At 42.6% G+C, this 16,431-nt stretch overlaps 1 protein-coding gene across 5 annotated transcripts in view; it reads left to right on the top strand.

Annotated features, from left to right (window-relative positions):
• The window catches only part of rapgef2b (Rap guanine nucleotide exchange factor 2b), a 108,041-nt gene that overhangs the window by 88,378 nt on the left and 3,232 nt on the right, over positions 1–16,431 (top strand). For 2 of the 5 annotated variants that reach the window (XM_083914906.1, XM_083914902.1), the window contains 15 exons: positions 1,790–1,898; positions 2,360–2,636; positions 3,916–4,073; positions 4,782–4,796; positions 5,293–5,533; positions 5,952–6,335; positions 6,438–6,649; positions 7,577–7,700; positions 8,153–8,176; positions 9,508–9,731; positions 10,285–10,452; positions 11,210–11,359; positions 12,948–13,149; positions 13,247–13,770; positions 13,981–14,402. In XM_083914906.1, coding sequence (XP_083771032.1) covers positions 1,790–1,898; positions 2,360–2,636; positions 3,916–4,073; positions 4,782–4,796; positions 5,293–5,533; positions 5,952–6,335; positions 6,438–6,649; positions 7,577–7,700; positions 8,153–8,176; positions 9,508–9,731; positions 10,285–10,452; positions 11,210–11,359; positions 12,948–13,149; positions 13,247–13,770; positions 13,981–14,354 — 3,186 coding nt within the window. In that variant the 3' untranslated portion in view covers positions 14,355–14,402. The remainder of the gene's footprint in view (positions 1–1,789; positions 1,899–2,359; positions 2,637–3,915; positions 4,074–4,781; positions 4,797–5,292; positions 5,534–5,951; positions 6,336–6,437; positions 6,650–7,576; positions 7,701–8,152; positions 8,177–9,507; positions 9,732–10,284; positions 10,453–11,209; positions 11,360–12,947; positions 13,150–13,246; positions 13,771–13,980; positions 14,403–16,431) is intronic. The other 3 variants (XM_083914905.1, XM_083914903.1, XM_083914904.1) reach the window with 3 other exon arrangements.

Genomic DNA, 16,431 nt, shown 5'->3' with positions numbered 1-16,431 from the left:
AAATTACAAAAATAAAGTACCACAAATTTGTGAGAAAGGTTTCTTCATTCTTTGATTCATCGTTTGCTGGAAAAATGTACTAAATAATTCCTGTTAATGACACCGATACTTCATACAGACATGGAAGCATTTTTACTGCATCAAATTACATATATTTCAAAGTAAAACTCCCATATTTGTACCTTGAAATAGCTGCATTTCTGAAGACATGCGGTGCTAAAAAAAGCTCCATGATTACTGACAACGACTGATATATTTGACTTCAGGACAACTCTTACTAAAAACATGCTGGAAACATTTTTACTCTATCAATTCACAGAAGTAAAAGTCTCTGGAAGTGTATGATTATACTTTTTTCCATGGTCTAGAGTTAAAAAAGTAAACAAAAATTGCAATGAATTGTCAGATTGAAGCTCGGTACAAATATATATATATATATATATATATTGAATCCACAGTCAGATATCGTGATAGTATCCAATCAGAAGAAAAGCATATCATCCCAGCCCTTGTAAGATATCTTCCATTTTATTTGTAGCATACATTGCTTCTGCTGTAAGAAAGTGTCTGTCCGTCAAAATCTTGGGATTTCCTCTTCAACTGTAGGGAGGGAAACTGTAAATGCAGCTGCACATAGCAGTTATATTTTTTTCTTCTTTAGGCTACAACTGTGAAACTGTAAATATCAGTTCTGTCACACAGACCAGCACTTGAATTGATCTTTTTTGCTGGTGTTGAAAGTTCATTGTTGTTGTGAAATTGGGTTTACATTTTGCTCTAACTAGCATTATAAGGTTGTCTTAAATTCAACTTGCCAGTAGCTGCGGGCACCCTCTGTTGGCTTTCTTCTTGCAACTTGACTTCTCAACCATTTTCACACTCTGCAGTCTTCGGGGCTTTAAGCAAAGTCCCTTAATCCTTGAAACCATCTTGAGAGTGTCTGGATGCGAGTTAAGCCCTCTTGACTCCAAACATCCCTTGCAGCTGTTTCCCCAAAAGGAAACGGAGAAGCTGGCATCAGTGGAAGCATTCCCTCTCTCAAAGCCTGCTCACACCTTCAGTTTTTTTAACAGTTTCAGCTGCAATCATCATTCACTCAGGACTTACCATTTCAGAGCTTTAGTATTCCTCACATTTGTTATGGTATAGGCCAACTAGCAGTAGATCTTTAGTAATAAACTCCATGCAACGTTTCACTAATTGCTGCTGATCCCAGAACAGACATTTGGGGGGTTCCAGGTCAGTGTTTACCAGCCTCACAGCAACTGAGGATGGCCTGTACTTATGTCAGAGTCAAAGGGGACTTCCTCTTCCACTAAAGAGGAAGCGGCAAAGGCTGGTTAGCATACTGTGTTAAAATGCAAATATCCGGCACGCATACAGAGGTCAAGCTGTTAAGGCAATTTGAAGGTGACATGAACCACATTAATGTCAAAACCACGTGTTGGACTAAATGCCAGAATATTACATCTTTGTTCACTGGATAGAAAATGTAGTTCAGAGACCTGTAACATTTACATTAGTTCAAGGCTCAACACTGATCCAATGTGGCATGCAGTTTGACATGACACGGTGACAACTGAAGCAAAAAAAGATGATGAGTGTTTTATTAGCAGGGTATTCTTGCTCATTAATGCAACAAATAGACTGTTAATCCACATGCATAGCTTTGGATCAGGTAGCCGTAGCTTTATATTTGGTTTATGTTTATAAGAGAGTAATGAGGTCTATATTATGGGCTGTGTGGTAAAAATACACCTGCTGTATTTCTTCCTCCTTCTTTCTGCAGATCTTGGAGGTCAATGGGCAGAACTTTGAGAATGTCCAGCTCATCAAAGCCAATGAGATTCTGAAGAACAACACCCACTTGTCCATAACTGTGAAAACAAACCTTTTAGGTAAAGTTTCATCATATTACGAGACACGCCTTGTTCGAATTTTGTAAGATACTGAGTCGTTGGTGAGGGGATGGAGGATGATTAAACCTATTTCTTCAATACAAAGTCATATTGATTCTCCCGACTTTTCTCAAACCTTTGCTTTTGCGGATATGGATGATTCTATCTTTACAAGGCAAATATTTGTTTATGCTAATGTACTGTTAAGTACAGCTCCTTTAGATAAATAAATATAGCAGCAACAAGGCAAATTCAGTTGCTCCACTCTGTGATGTCTTGAATCTAAGACATGACAAACTAGAAGTGTTGGGAACTTGTGAATTCAATTAATGACAGCTAAACACAATAATTTAAACCAATAGAGATGCAAAAAAAGATTCAGAAATACTTAAAAACTTACACAACAGAGAGAGAGAGAGACATTAATACAAAGACTATGCCTCCCCCTTCCTTTTGTCCAGTGTTTAAAGAGCTGCTAACCAGGCCGGAACATGACCATGATATGGACGGCGAGGAGGAACATGACAGAAAGAACGGCGCGCCACACCTTCCGAAGATCGGGGACATCAAAAAGGCCAGCCGCTACTCCATCCCTGACCTGGCAGTGGACGTGGAGCAGGTGATGGGCCTGGAGAAAGTCAGCAAGAAAGCCAAGACCAACTCGGTGGGAGGACGCAACAAGCTGAAGAAGATCTTTGACAAGACACTCACCAGCATCCTGCCTCCTAAACCATACAAGTAATGAGACTTAATAACATGTGGATAGGAACTTTTATTAAGAACATAACTGAACTTTTTTTGTATACATTGCATGTTGACAGTTCTAAATTTAACACCATATTTATGACCTGCTTATTTGCATCACTTATCAGGTGCGAGAGAAAAATGTAATGAGTGAGACAAGCACAGTTTGTATTTTCCTTGTAAGTTTTGATTTATTCTACGCTGTGAAGAGAGCAAACAGTGATCCACACATCCCCATCGGATCACTGATTGGGCTTTCTCTCTACTTTTCTACGAAGCTGTCTTTTCTTCTGACTTTGCAAAGTGCTGCTCTGATTGATTTATGTGAACCAAACGTACAATGTGATCGATCAGCCAATCACCTGCTGAGCTGAATCAGACAGATCCTGATGCATCTCACCTCATAATCAGTGTAGTAAGCAGATGAAGGTTAAGAGGCAGAACAAGTAAGATTTCACAGTTCCAATTTGTAAACACAAAATTCAAAGTTGGTCCCTCCTCCCTGGCTCAACGAGGCGTATGTGCTTGCCAGCAGTTGAAAGCCAACTGCAGATTCACTCTCATTTTGGAGCGAGCCTGTCCGCATGACGTTTTGCCTCAATTATATTTGTGTATTTTCTGCACCGTGTGCGCCACTTCACAGTTTTGTCTTTGATACATATACAATCTGGCTCCTGGTCACAGTGTTTTAGGAAAATCCTACTCATTGTGCCTTAAAACAGTCACCTTACTGATAAAAAGATGCGACTGTTGCTGTGGTATGTAGTGCCCCTGCTCTTTTTCCCCGAAGCCTAATAAGCCCTAATATTATGTTTTCTTTAATAATATCTGACATTAGTGGAGTTGTTCTTAATTTCTATGAAATACTGTGGGGAAACCTGGAGAAAAAAGTAGATGATGAAATTGCGTATTTTAAACATTGTTACAGCTGAGATTGAAGGTCCTGATGCCCTGCAGCCCACAGCTTATACTGACAGGCACAGCAAAACCCTTAATGATCACTGATTGTAAAGAGTGCAGTAAAACTATGAATAAAAGTTTAGTTTTCAAAGTTTTTGTAACTAGCTCCTGAGCACAGCGGGAGTCACATTCAGTGTATTTTAATGGTCCAGCACCAGGTTCAACCAAAATGTGGTTTCATTTCTTGCAGAATATTCTTTATGGACTGCACAGCCACGGCTTCCAACTCCTGCCAACACTTATATCGCCCCCTGCTTTTAGTTGACCGAACTGCTGTTTCACCACTCCCATGCTCTCCCTCTTGTTTCCATAGTGATGTTTGCGTGGGCCAATCACAGGACGACATCATTGTAGGGATGAAGCAGTCCAAACAGATCGCACCAGCTCTGCCTGTTAGTGGGAACCTCTCGTCGTCAAACCCAGACCTTCTGCAGTCTCACCACCGCATCCTCGACTTCAACAACCAGCCTGGTGTGTATTTAACTGCTGTGCATATAATGTGACACAAACATCTCTTTTTATATATTTCCCTTTCTTTAAATATTTGACTTCATCATTGGCAAATACATTTTTGTGGCTAATTAGCATTAACTGCAGTGGAAACCTAATGGGTTTTGATACAATTCTATTCCTTTAAGGGGTTAATATTGATAAAATCTTAAATCATGGTACATGCTGCATTATATCATGATGTTGGTATACTGTATATCTTATTATGGTACATTTTCTTGGTCATTAAACACCACATGGATCAAGGTATCTTATCATATTAATGCAACAATTCTGTAAATCCTTATTGCTATTAGGGCTGCACAATATTAGGATTATTGTGATATGATTCACAATATTGGAAGGAATCATCCTTTTTTTCATCATTATTGTTATTTTCATAGACCAGAACATCTCTGCAGCACCACATAACTTCATTCAGAATAGTATTTTGAAAAATATTTAGCCTTTAACAAACATTGCTCCCCCTTGAGATTGACCTAGTCAATACTGGGCTTATGATCAAATTGCGATTTATTGTGCAGCCCCAATCACTAAAAAGTAGTCACGCTCACTGGTGAGGGGATAGTTACCTAGACAGTGTGATAAAACCTGTTACTCTACCAACCAAGAGGAAGTATGGTCTCTTCATTAACTCCTGTCCATCACATGTTGTTTGTGTTCTTCCAGTCCCAGTCATACCGAGTGAGTACCTTCTCTTCCTGTGATCCTGCTTCTCTCGGCACAGTCAAGCCTTTGTCAGTGTTGTCAGCAGCTATGTTAGACTTACAGACATTAATCAGCTGCTGTACTTGAGTTTTTACATGTAACATAAACTCAGTTAATCTGCATTCATGCTTTTGAAAGCTAATCGAGTAAAGCTAACAGCATTGCATTGACTGCTGACCTTTACCTTTTCTGAGGGCACATGGGTATTGATTTTTTTTTTTTTCATGGAGATTTTGGTCATATAATCAGTGGGGTCACGTTTCTGATCAAACTAATGTTATGATGGGAAATAAGGCTTTCAGGTGACATCCTAATTATGGTGGTGTGTTTCTGCTATAAGGAATGCTGGGAAGATGGACATACAAACGAATCAGTGACTTGCATAATGGGATTGGAACAGCTCATGCCTAACATTAAAAACAACACTGATAAGTAAACATTTATCCTCATGGTGTGTTCTGTTCACCCCCAGATATGTCAGACCAGGTATTACGAGTCTTCAAGGCCGACCAGCAGTCTCGATACATCATGATCGGGAAGGACACCACAGCTAAGGAGGTGGTGGCCCAGGCTATCAGGGAGTTTGCCCTGACTGCAACGCCAGAGGCTTATTCGCTGTGTGAAGTGTCCGTCACACCAGAGGGCGTCATCAAACAGAGGCGGTTACCAGACCAGCTTTCTAAACTAGCCGACAGGATTCAGCTGAGCGGCAGGTAATTACATCTTAAATCGGATGTGCCACCTTTTCTTTGTCAGGTGTATTGTTTTCCCTTCTTTCCTTTCCTCTTCTACCTGAGATAAATGTTAATGTTGCAATATGATTGAGCCGCTATTTTGGCTAACAGATTCAAGCGTCCACCCTGGTGTAATAAGGGTCAAATAAGAATAATTTAGGGTTGCAATTAACAATTATTTTCTTTATCAATTAACCTCAATTGATCACATAGTCTACAAACTGTCCCCACCTTGTGTTTCTGTTTTATCCAGCTAGTACTAAGAAATTAAATAAATATATTAAGTTTAGAATATCAATTAAGTATATCCTCTCATTAGCAAAGCTGACACTAGCAAGAGTTTGCCATTGCTACTGAATGTAAGTGAAACAAACCATACATTCTCCTCTATCGCCAGATACTACCTAAAGAGCAACATGGAGACGGAGACGTTGTGTTCAGATGACGACGCTCAGGACCTCCTGCGTGAGGGCCAGATCTCTTTGTTACAGCTCAGCACAGTGGAGGTTGCCACTCAGCTCTCCATGCGGGCCTTTGAACTTTTCTGTGCCATCGAGCCCACCGAATACATCGACGACCTGTTCAAGCTGCGCTCCAAGACGGGCTCAGCCAGCCTGAAGCGCTTCGAGGAGGCCATCAACCATGAGACCTTCTGGGTGGCCACGGAGGTGACGCGGGAGCCCAACCAGCTCAAACGCATGAAGACCGTCAAGCACTTCATCAAGATCGCCCTGCACTGCCGCGAGTGCAAGAACTTCAACTCCATGTTCGCCATCATCAGGTGAGACGGGGGATAATGAATATATTTGTAGTGTATTGTGCCATTGTGTTGGGAATGTTTCCACAAGCCGGTTCCTAAATCTGTCCTCCGCCCCCCTCACAGTGGTCTGAACCTGGCTCCGGTCTCCAGACTGAGGGGAACATGGGAGAAGCTACCCAGCAAGTACGAGAAGCTGTTCGGGGACCTGCAGGACCTCTTTGACCCCTCAAGAAATATGGCCAAGTACAGGAATGTCCTCAACAATCAGAACCTCCAGCCACCAATCATCCCCCTGTTCCCCGTCATCAAGAAGGACCTCACCTTCCTACATGAAGGTAGATGACATGAAATTTACGAATATATAAAACCATCCCGCCTCTAATATGGTAGAAATAGTTTGTACAGCTTACAGTAAGTTAACCAGTGACGGAAAATCTATTTTAAAAGTTATAGTTTTCATAGCTGTATGAGAAATTACATTCGAAAGGCCACATTTTAGGATGAAACGATTGTTGATTGATTGGTGGTCGTACACATTTCCTTTCATTCTTTAGTAGTTATAGCTACATAGCTAGCTCGCCAAACTGTGTAAGAGCAAGACAAGTTAATATACCGTTATTTTGTGGCCTTTTATGTCTAAATTTAGATACGAACTGCACTGTTTGGTCTTACGAGAATGTAGTGTGACAAAATCTAAATACTAAAGAAGTTCTCCCAGCTTTCTTGTCCATTTTCACTAATTAACTAATATAGGTATTATATCTGTGATTTAATATACTTGAGGTAGCCAAACCTTACCAATTAATGTGAATTACACTGTGTAAAGGCTCTAATGGCAGTAACTGCAACTCCAGTAAGATGGGCTGGTTAGCTTTTAGTAAGACTAGTACTAGCCAAGAAAATGCCCTACCTTCAGTTTCAGTGCATGAAAAAAGATTTTACAATTATAGAAAATGAATAGGAAAAAGTAGGTAAATCTCTGTTTAGCTAATGCTAGCTGTGGCTAACTCACCAGTAAGCTTTAGCATAAACAGCTCTCTTTGTTGATGTTAGCTGGCTTTTGTAGTTATTACTTTATGTGCTGTTTCCTTGTAATTTACACAATATATATAATCATTTCTAAATGGTATAGCAGACTCAATGTCAGATAATGGTCCTTGCATTATGTGGCAGTATTATGTGTTTATTCCTGCAGCCCTCCTGATAGGTGTATAACGTGTGAGAAATTGGTGCTCACTCTTTTTTCTCTCCTCATTTCTCAGGCAACGACTCTAAAGTGGACGGCCTGGTGAACTTTGAGAAGCTGAGGATGATCGCCAAAGAAATTCGCCATGTTGGTCGCATGGCCTCTGTCAACATGGACCCGGCCCTGATGTTCCGAACCAGGTAAGAGGCCTCTCAATAAGGAAGCAAGATTTCAGATAAATGATCCTTCACTGTCTCTGTAGGACCAGTCAGCACTCCTCTGACTAATCAAACTCTGTGGGGTTAGCCGGTTCACATAGATTCAGTAAAGATTTCCGCATCACGCTTTTCTTTCAAGCAGCTGTTCCCTCTGGCAACTGTTTCCTCTGGCAAATGTTCTCCTATACACATTGTTGGCCTAAAATGTGCACAGTGCTCCTGTGAAAGTGTGTCTTTGTCTGATGATGTCACTCCTTAGTGTTGTTACCATTTGATTTCCTCTCCTCTGACTGTCATGTGGGTCTTTGGTGAAATTTTTGCTTCTCTTTTGGGGATCTTGGTGGTCTTTCCTGTCCTAAGCTTTGTCTGTTTCTCTCTCTATTCATCCACCCTTTGCCCTCCATGCTTCTCTGTTCATGGCACCCACCCTCTAGGAAGAAGAAATGGAGAAGTTTAGGGTAAGTCTGGTGACCCTACAACCTTTTGCCCTCACTGCACCGCGGTCCCTTTTTCTGCTAATTTGCGTGCTTCTTTTCTTCTTTTCTGGAGTTTGCATTAATCTGTTTGAGTTGAATCCTCCCACTAACACTGCCTGACTCTAACCAAAGGACAATGAATGAAACAAAGGTCACGTATGCTAACATTTGGTCACACTGGACTGTGTTACGTTCCGTAAACTTTACATGAAAACACAACTGTTGTGCTTGAAATATAAACTAAACAAAAACTAATACATATATCCTAAACATAAAACAAATTGAATCTTGTTGCTGAAGGATTCCAGCCTTACATTAGCAAATGTGACCTTTATTTGACGTGTTTTTACCTAACAATGTGCATGCGGCTTCAGTTTCAGAGTTTTATCTGTATATCAAAGCTGGACAGCCAGAGATGCTGGATATCTTTTTTTTATTATCATGCTTTACATTCTTGTGGTCAAATGGGACATCACTGTGCATCAATCACTTACTGGGAAATGTATGGAAGCACATTGCGTTCCCTAAAGAAAAACCCTATTCTGGTGATTAAGACTTCTGTATCGCGTAATTATGACATGGCATCTTTTAATTATGAGAGCGCCATCTTGAAATTATAAGATCAGTATCTCGTAATTGTGAGAGTTTTCTTGTAATTATGAGATCCTAATCTTGGGGAATAGGAGGTGCTAAATTATAATTACAAGAAACGAAAGTAGTACTTAGAAGAAAAATATTTTACTTACTTACGTCCATGCAGACATAACAGAAGTTGTATATCTTGTTAGAAACAGAGTCAAAATTTTAAACTATTCATACCAGAAACACCTTTTGAAACGAACACTGATTCATTGACTATCACCGTTTTGTATACCATTTGACTGAAACCATGTGCAAGTAAAGCTTCTACTACCACTACTATCGCTACGAGCTGTGACTCAAGCCACAGAAATGTAAACTATGAACTATACACAAGTAGAACTCCCCCTTTCTACTCTCCTGCTGTTTGACTACAGCCATCATCCCTCACCCCCCTCTGCTGTCCTGGAATGACTGGAATGTTTTGGAGTTGAGAGAAATACCTAAAGCTGCTCTCTGCATGTCCAAGTTTAAATACCAGGCTTCCCGTTCAGCCCAGTAGTATTACCTGTACAATTAAATATGACCTCATTGACACACTAAAGCTATATGTTAATATGTCTTTCTCTATTCTTTCTATTTGTTTTTGTGCGTCTTTGTCTGCGGTCATGCCTGCACATCTGTGTTCCTCTCTGTCTTCATGCGTCTGTGTGGGTGCCTCTCCGTGCGACCAGGTCCCTAAGCCAGGGTAGTGCTAACGCAGCAGTGCTAGACGTCACCCAGACAGGCGGGCACAAGAAGAGGGTGCGGCGCAGCTCCTTCCTGAACGCCAAAAAGCTTTACGAGGACGCCCAGATGGCCAGGAAGGTCAAACAGTACCTGTCCAACCTCAGCCTGGAAACAAACGAGGAGAGTCTGCAGACGCTCTCGATGCAGTGTGAACCTTCCATCAGTACATGTGAGTTTGTGACACAACTTTATGCACACAAATGCAATAAAGGCGTAGAAATATGTATATAGTGTATAAAATAAGCCCATAATGTCTTATCTCCCTGCAGAGAAATCCTTTCAAGAATATAATTAGAGTCATACGTTGAGTTCTGGATTTTGTTTAACTGCATTTTTCTCTTGAGACACATTCATGTTCCCAGGATTCATACTAGACACAGACACGATGGGAGCCCCAGAGTAACATGATACTTAGTCTTGCTTTAAAGACTCATTGGCAGTGAATGAAAATGACTGAGGCCAAATCACTAGGCCAGTTTCCCATTGATAATGCCAGCTTCACTTTCTGATGATAATGTATTGATAGATAGTAAAAGGGGTCAACGAGACTGTCACACACAGTTTTGAACAGTTTTGACCATCAATCATCAGTAGTTTTCTTAAACTCCTCAGCAAAGTCCTGACTTCTCGAAAATTCTTTTACATACATGTTTCAGTTTAAAGCCTAAAGTCTAAATCTAATCTGTAATGGATATTTGCTCAATCTTTCCCACCCTACTTAGTGCCCAAGAATGCCAGTGGGAAACGACCAGACACCTCCCCAGTCGTGTCCAGAGCTGCCAGTCAACAGAGGGGCCAGCTGGCAAAAGGAAACCAGGCCCTGCAGGTCCCTGCCGTGGCCCTTTACCCATCCCGAAAGAAAGTGCCAGTCAAGGATCTGCCACCTTTTGGTAAGATTAAGATTTGGAATAATGAGATTTCTAATTTACAATCACAACCAGTCGTTTGAGTGAAAATTAAAAGTATTAAAGCCTTTACACACCAGGGAGTGATGAATAAATGGAACTGCAAATATTCACAACGGTGCTCATTACAGTTAGGCAGCATATGGCTTTTATTGTGAAAGGTTCAAACGGAAGCAGAGGATCTGATATGCTATGCCTCTGTCAATGTTAAAAAGGACTAAAGTTTGCCATCTTGAATGGCACTACAGAGCTTCTGTGTTGCTGTTTTGTCATCCTCATGCCTGTATTTCTTGTAGTGGAATATTTGTGCCAATCAGCAACTGACCTGTACAGCCCACTTGAGTTACTGGTCTACATATATTTTATCATGAGGGACATAGACCTAAAATGTCATTACTTTTAGTCTTACTGGTTGTAATTGTCCCACTAAGATCTACAATATTACCAGTTATTGTATGACAGTTTTGTTTTGGATCGATTTAAAATAAGCTTCTATAAATCTCCTGTTTTCTTGTCCTTCTTTGTGCCACCATGGCCCTGTTTTCTCTTCCTCATCCTGTTATTTGCAGACAATAGCAGAGCCAGCGTCTTTATGACAGTGCTGCCACCTAGAGGCTGTCTGACAACAAGCAAATAAAAAATAAAAATTCCCAGACAATGCAGTTTAGCATCCCAGCCCCCTCGGGGGGGATGGCAGTGTTCCTCATGCTAATTCCGCTCATCTTCTTGTAAATGTCCACAGGCACCAGTTCCCCTCAGTCTCTGAAGAAGATCCTGTCTCTGTCGGAGGAGGGGAACGAAAGGCACCGGAGGCAGCCAGAGGACACAGTGTCCAACGCCTCCTCCCAGCTCTCCTCCCCTCCCACCTCCCCCCAAAGCTCACCCAAGAAGGGTAAGCCAATAATCCTCCCTCCCTCCCACACCATCTCCAGGCTCCTTCTTTCCGTTGAGATGTGCCACAAAGGCCACCTGGTGGTTGCCAACATGCATTGCAATATGTGTCAGATATTGTGTTGGGTACTAGTATTCATCCTGTGGTCAATCATCAGACACGACAATCAGATAAACACGGCATTTCTTAGAAACCACTGGTGTTCTCACATATTTGTCTGGTCAATGTAGTGATCAGTGTTTCAGTTGTTCAGCTGCGGTGGCGATCACTGGCTATACTTAAACAGCTCTTCTTCCATGTGTTCCTTACACACTGCTAATGCAACAACTAGAAACGTAAAATGCATCACTAATGTAAGTGATAATGATCTCCAGAAAACATTCCCAAACAACTTGAATTAGAGTTAACTTTAAAGCCAAGACAACAAAGGTTAGAAACTTGTCTTAGTGAGCTTCTGCTACAGCACAGACAGAGCATGTAAACAATAAATCCATTTTGTAAATAACAACATATTCAAATACACAAAGTGCCATTATTAATACAATCAATCTTAAAAGTTAAATGGGCTTAATTTGATCCAAAGAGGTTAATGTGGCAAGCATGCAACCTTTTCTTTTTATCTTTGGGGGTTTTGGCTGTAGACATATGCTTCATAGAAGGACCTCTGATGTCGCTGCAGTTCTGCATCTGGTGCTTAAATCAACTTAGAAACTGTTTTTTATTGCTACTGGAATCTCAAGGGTCCATTTGTCTCCCTTCAGCCTGAGTTATTTCTTGGTAAATTGACTTGGATTTATATAGTGCCTTTCTAGTCTTCCAACCATTCAAAGTGCTTTACACCACAAGCCACGTTGGGCTGTTCATTCACACATTCAGGATCTAATCTAATCATTTATACACGGATGCCACAAACCTTCAGGAGCAATCGGGAGTTTAGTATCTTGTAATTCAGCCATTCCTCCCTTTCTTCAGACTAAACTCTATAGCTGAGCTACAGCAAATGCCACAGTGACATTCACCTCCAACTAGAAAATATGCACGTGCATGTGTCCGCAATCATAACCAGTGATTTCTCTTTCTTTTCTTAGACTGTGTTATGCAATTCCCAGTCCCTTCAGGCGTATTATCTAATTTTTTCCACACTCTTTAGCGCTGTGTCGAAGCCTTGAATGTCGTAGCAAACTGCTGCTTCAGTAAGAATCTAATGCACTTATCCCTAAAGAGCTGGTTGGCTTACTTGGACATGGCACTCTACAATTATCCATGCACTCTACATGAGGCCTCGTTTAAAAAGACTGGCTGAGATAAGATATGGGAATTACAGGGGATTTATGATGAGAGTTGGTAAAAAAGTTGACCCACCATAAGTTATTTTGATGTTCGGAGCTTTTCGTTGGAGCGTGGCTGAGGCCAGTCAGTATGTAGGGGGCCATGATTTTGCTTTAGTAAAGAGCTTTTATATTAAAACGAAAGAAATTGGAATTTGATCTGTCATCTTCAAATCAGTGGCAGTGAATTCCTGCTAAGTTAAACAAAACAAGAGTTCCTTTTTTCTCTATAGGTGAACATTTCTTCTTCTTTCCTCCAGGTTACAACAGGATGGGAGACGCCTACTCAGACTCCGGTCACAGTGAGATCTCCTCTCGCTCCAGCCTTGTCAGTAACTCCTCTTTTGACATGGCCCAGGAGGAGAGGAGACTCCGTCACTCTGGAGGAGTCGGGGAATCGCACATCGGGGGACAGCGGCTGGAACGGAGAGCCACCACTGACCCCGACCAGTACAGCCTCGGGTAGGAGCTCGAGTAGTTTATTATGGGGTATAACTCCGTTTTATTTGTCTGACTTTCAAATTTGAGTAATTTGTCTTTACTTTTTATCATTTCACAGGTCATATTCATCGATGCAGGACTGTCGAGGCATTTACAGCGGCTGCCCTACAGTGCTCTCCTCGCCCAGTTCAGAGGAGCTGACTCAGGATCAGGGCGACCGTGTTTCCCTCGATGCTGCAGACAGCGGCCGCGGCTCCTGGACTTCCTGCTCCTCCGGTTCCCACGACAACATCCAGACCATGCAGCAGGGGCGGAGCTGGGAGACTCTGGCCTTTGGTGGAGGTGGAGGCAGCATCGGAGGGCTCCCTCCTGGCGGACCAGAGGCCTTATTAGGGGGGCCCGCTGCACTGTGGGCAGCCCAGGCCCGAGGGAGCTGGGCATCCGCCAGCTCCTCCTCATCGTCAGCTGCGTACTGGGGAGAGGACTCTGAGGGAGACACTGGCACCATTAAGAGGAGAGGAGGGAAGGACGTCAACGCCGACCCAGAAACAAGTAGCATCACATCCACCGGGTCAGAGGAGGCCAAGCAGATCGGCCGGCCCTCCCCATCACCCATCACTGCTGGGGGTAAAGGACTCCTTTGTGAGTGACTGCACCTCAAAGTCCTGTTTATGATTGGTGGAGTCTTTTATAAGAAACCTGATTAGTTATGTTTGTTTGTTGCATTTAATCCCTCCTCTCTCGCTCATCACTTCCTGTTATTTCTCTATTATCACATTAAAAAAAGGGGGGGGGGGGCTGCCCCTGTGCAAGAAAAGTCCTCATCTTCATTTTCTTTTTTTCCCCCTTCAGCGCGGAAAGAAAGTCGTTATCGCGAGCCTCCCCCGACTCCCCCCGGCTACACTGCCCTGACCATCTCCGACCTCGCTGAAGGGCAGCACCCGACCCCATCTGTTCCCACGTCCACGGCAACCCACTCAGGCCGCCGGCCACCAGACTACACCACAGCTCTGCAGCGCTCGCGCATGGTCACCCAGTCACCCGACTCCCACCAGGCCCACCAGGGGGCCAAACAGCGAGCGGGCGGCCTCCACCGTACACGCTCACCGGCCGAGGAGCAAGAGGCTGAGGAGGAAGAGGAGGGTGAGTCCTTGTCTTCCAAACTAGTCGCTCTGAGGAAGCCAAAGCCAGTGGCACAGCATACACCTGAGACTCCCAGACCATGAGAGTGTGTGTACGGGGGTTAACAGGCAGGGCCCCTCTCCCCAAGGCAGGTAAAAACTAATTTATCAGGTTGCCCCCCTCTCCACTCCAATGAACCTGCATGTGAACAGGGACACACACTTCGACTGAGACTGACCATTCTTCCCACAGCACCAGTAGGATCGGTCCCACTCCAAATTACAATTGTCCGTCAGTGTCCCTAATCAAAAACTGAAATTCAGACATTTATGATGTGGGAATTGTTCATTTGGAGTGGGACCCTCACGTTTGACCCACAATATGTCATCATGCATGAGTCATCCTGGTCGGACCAGAAACTCACCACTTCTCTGCCACCACACATTCTGCTCTTCTCTCACCCTCTCACACACTGTGCTGAACAGCATCCATCAGCCAGCGCAGTGCTATTAGGATCCTCTCACCCATGCAATCAAACTCAATGCCTGAAAACATGCACCTCCATTCTCCTGCACCCGCACGCACCTGACTCGCCTACAGTGACTCTGGATGAATTCTGTCTTATTGAAGCAGCACTTTTTTATACTCGCAACCAAGTCTGATGTTTTAAAGTTAGTTTTTAGAGCAGACATTAGTTTCCACACCAATAAGAAACACTGTAAATGTACCAGAGTTAGCCAAAAGTCTATTTTCCATCTGCTGTACATTGACAGATGTTAGATTTTAATAATGGTACATAAAAATGATACCGTGTAATTAGAGCAAATAGAGTTTTTATAAGGTTGTTTTTTTTACCAAACCTACCATTGTTTTTTATGAAAATCATATCTGACTTGAAATTAGCTTGGGAACATTTTGTCACATTGTAAAAAGTTACAAGATAAATACTTAGGGAACATGTTTCTTGCGTTTAAAAATGTCGCTGTCCACTGGATGCAGCTGTGTCAAGCTCCAGCTCCATCACCTCTGCTGGAATAGATACAAAGTCGCTGCAGTGTGCAAACACCGGTCGTGTGAGTGTAGCGTCTCGCGTATCTGAATGCGCTGGGGGATTTTTTTGCACGAAAAACTTGCATCTCTGAAGGACAAATTAAACGAATGCTTATAGGAAGCATCATGGGGTAGTACAGTAGGTAAACTGAGTAAAGTACAGCTACGAAACATCTATCATCCAATTTCAAGTCCCACCCCAGACTCACTCACACTCCATTTAAAAAACTACTCTTCTATGGTTAATATTTTGTGTGACATGGGTTTCCCACATAGAAAGTTAAACAATATTTCAGACAAGGGACTGCAAGCACGTCTACTCTTTCTCCCTCGTTGAGAAATTCTGGACTCGCCCACAGCTACTCGTGCCGACGCTCACACTAGGTTGAGACTCTGGAGGTTTCAGGTTTCTTTTCTGTTGATGTGTCAAAATCGTCCCCCCATCAAAAAGTGTTTTACATATTAGACAACAAATGTGGCTGCGAAAGAAAAGAGACTCCAGTGCACTAGAACTGCAACAGTGCAGCTGTGCACCTGAAACGTGTCACGCCAGCATCCAGTGGATGTCCAGGGTCATAGATCTGATGATGGTGCATCTTTTGCTAGGGTTGCAAAGGTGCAGAAAATCTCTCGTAAATTTAAGGAAACTTTCAATGGGAAGTTAAGATGGAGAATTTTGGAAATATTCAGAAATTGTATGTAGTGCCTGGGCTCAAATGTGTGGCTTCAGTAGGCTTGTGCTCTGGGTTTAAAAATGTGGCTTCAATAGTCCAGGGTTCCAGAAATCATCCGTGCACGTGATGGAGGAATGCACAGAGCATGTAGTGGGCGTGGCTTCAATACCCCTGCAGTAAGATGTGCATGTGATTTAGGAATAGCGTGCACTATCGTGTACTTGCATGAAATCTTTTTGTTTTAGTCAAGATTATGCTCAAATATATATTCCTTAACTTTATTTAAAATCCCTGATATGGGACAACTTTCAATTTTACAAATTCCAGGTTTATTCCTGTTTATGCGCTTAAATTACCTTTAATTCCCATGGAAAGTTTCCCACTTTGAAGTTCTCAGAATCTCGCAACCCTAATCTTTGCACGATACATCGGGGAATTCAAAACAGCTTCTGCTCAC

The sequence above is a fragment of the Echiichthys vipera genome (genome assembly GCF_963691815.1).
Source record: "Echiichthys vipera genome assembly, chromosome: 6".
Lineage (NCBI taxonomy): Eukaryota > Metazoa > Chordata > Actinopteri > Perciformes > Trachinidae > Echiichthys > Echiichthys vipera.
This window is presented reverse-complemented; position numbering and strand designations above follow the sequence as displayed.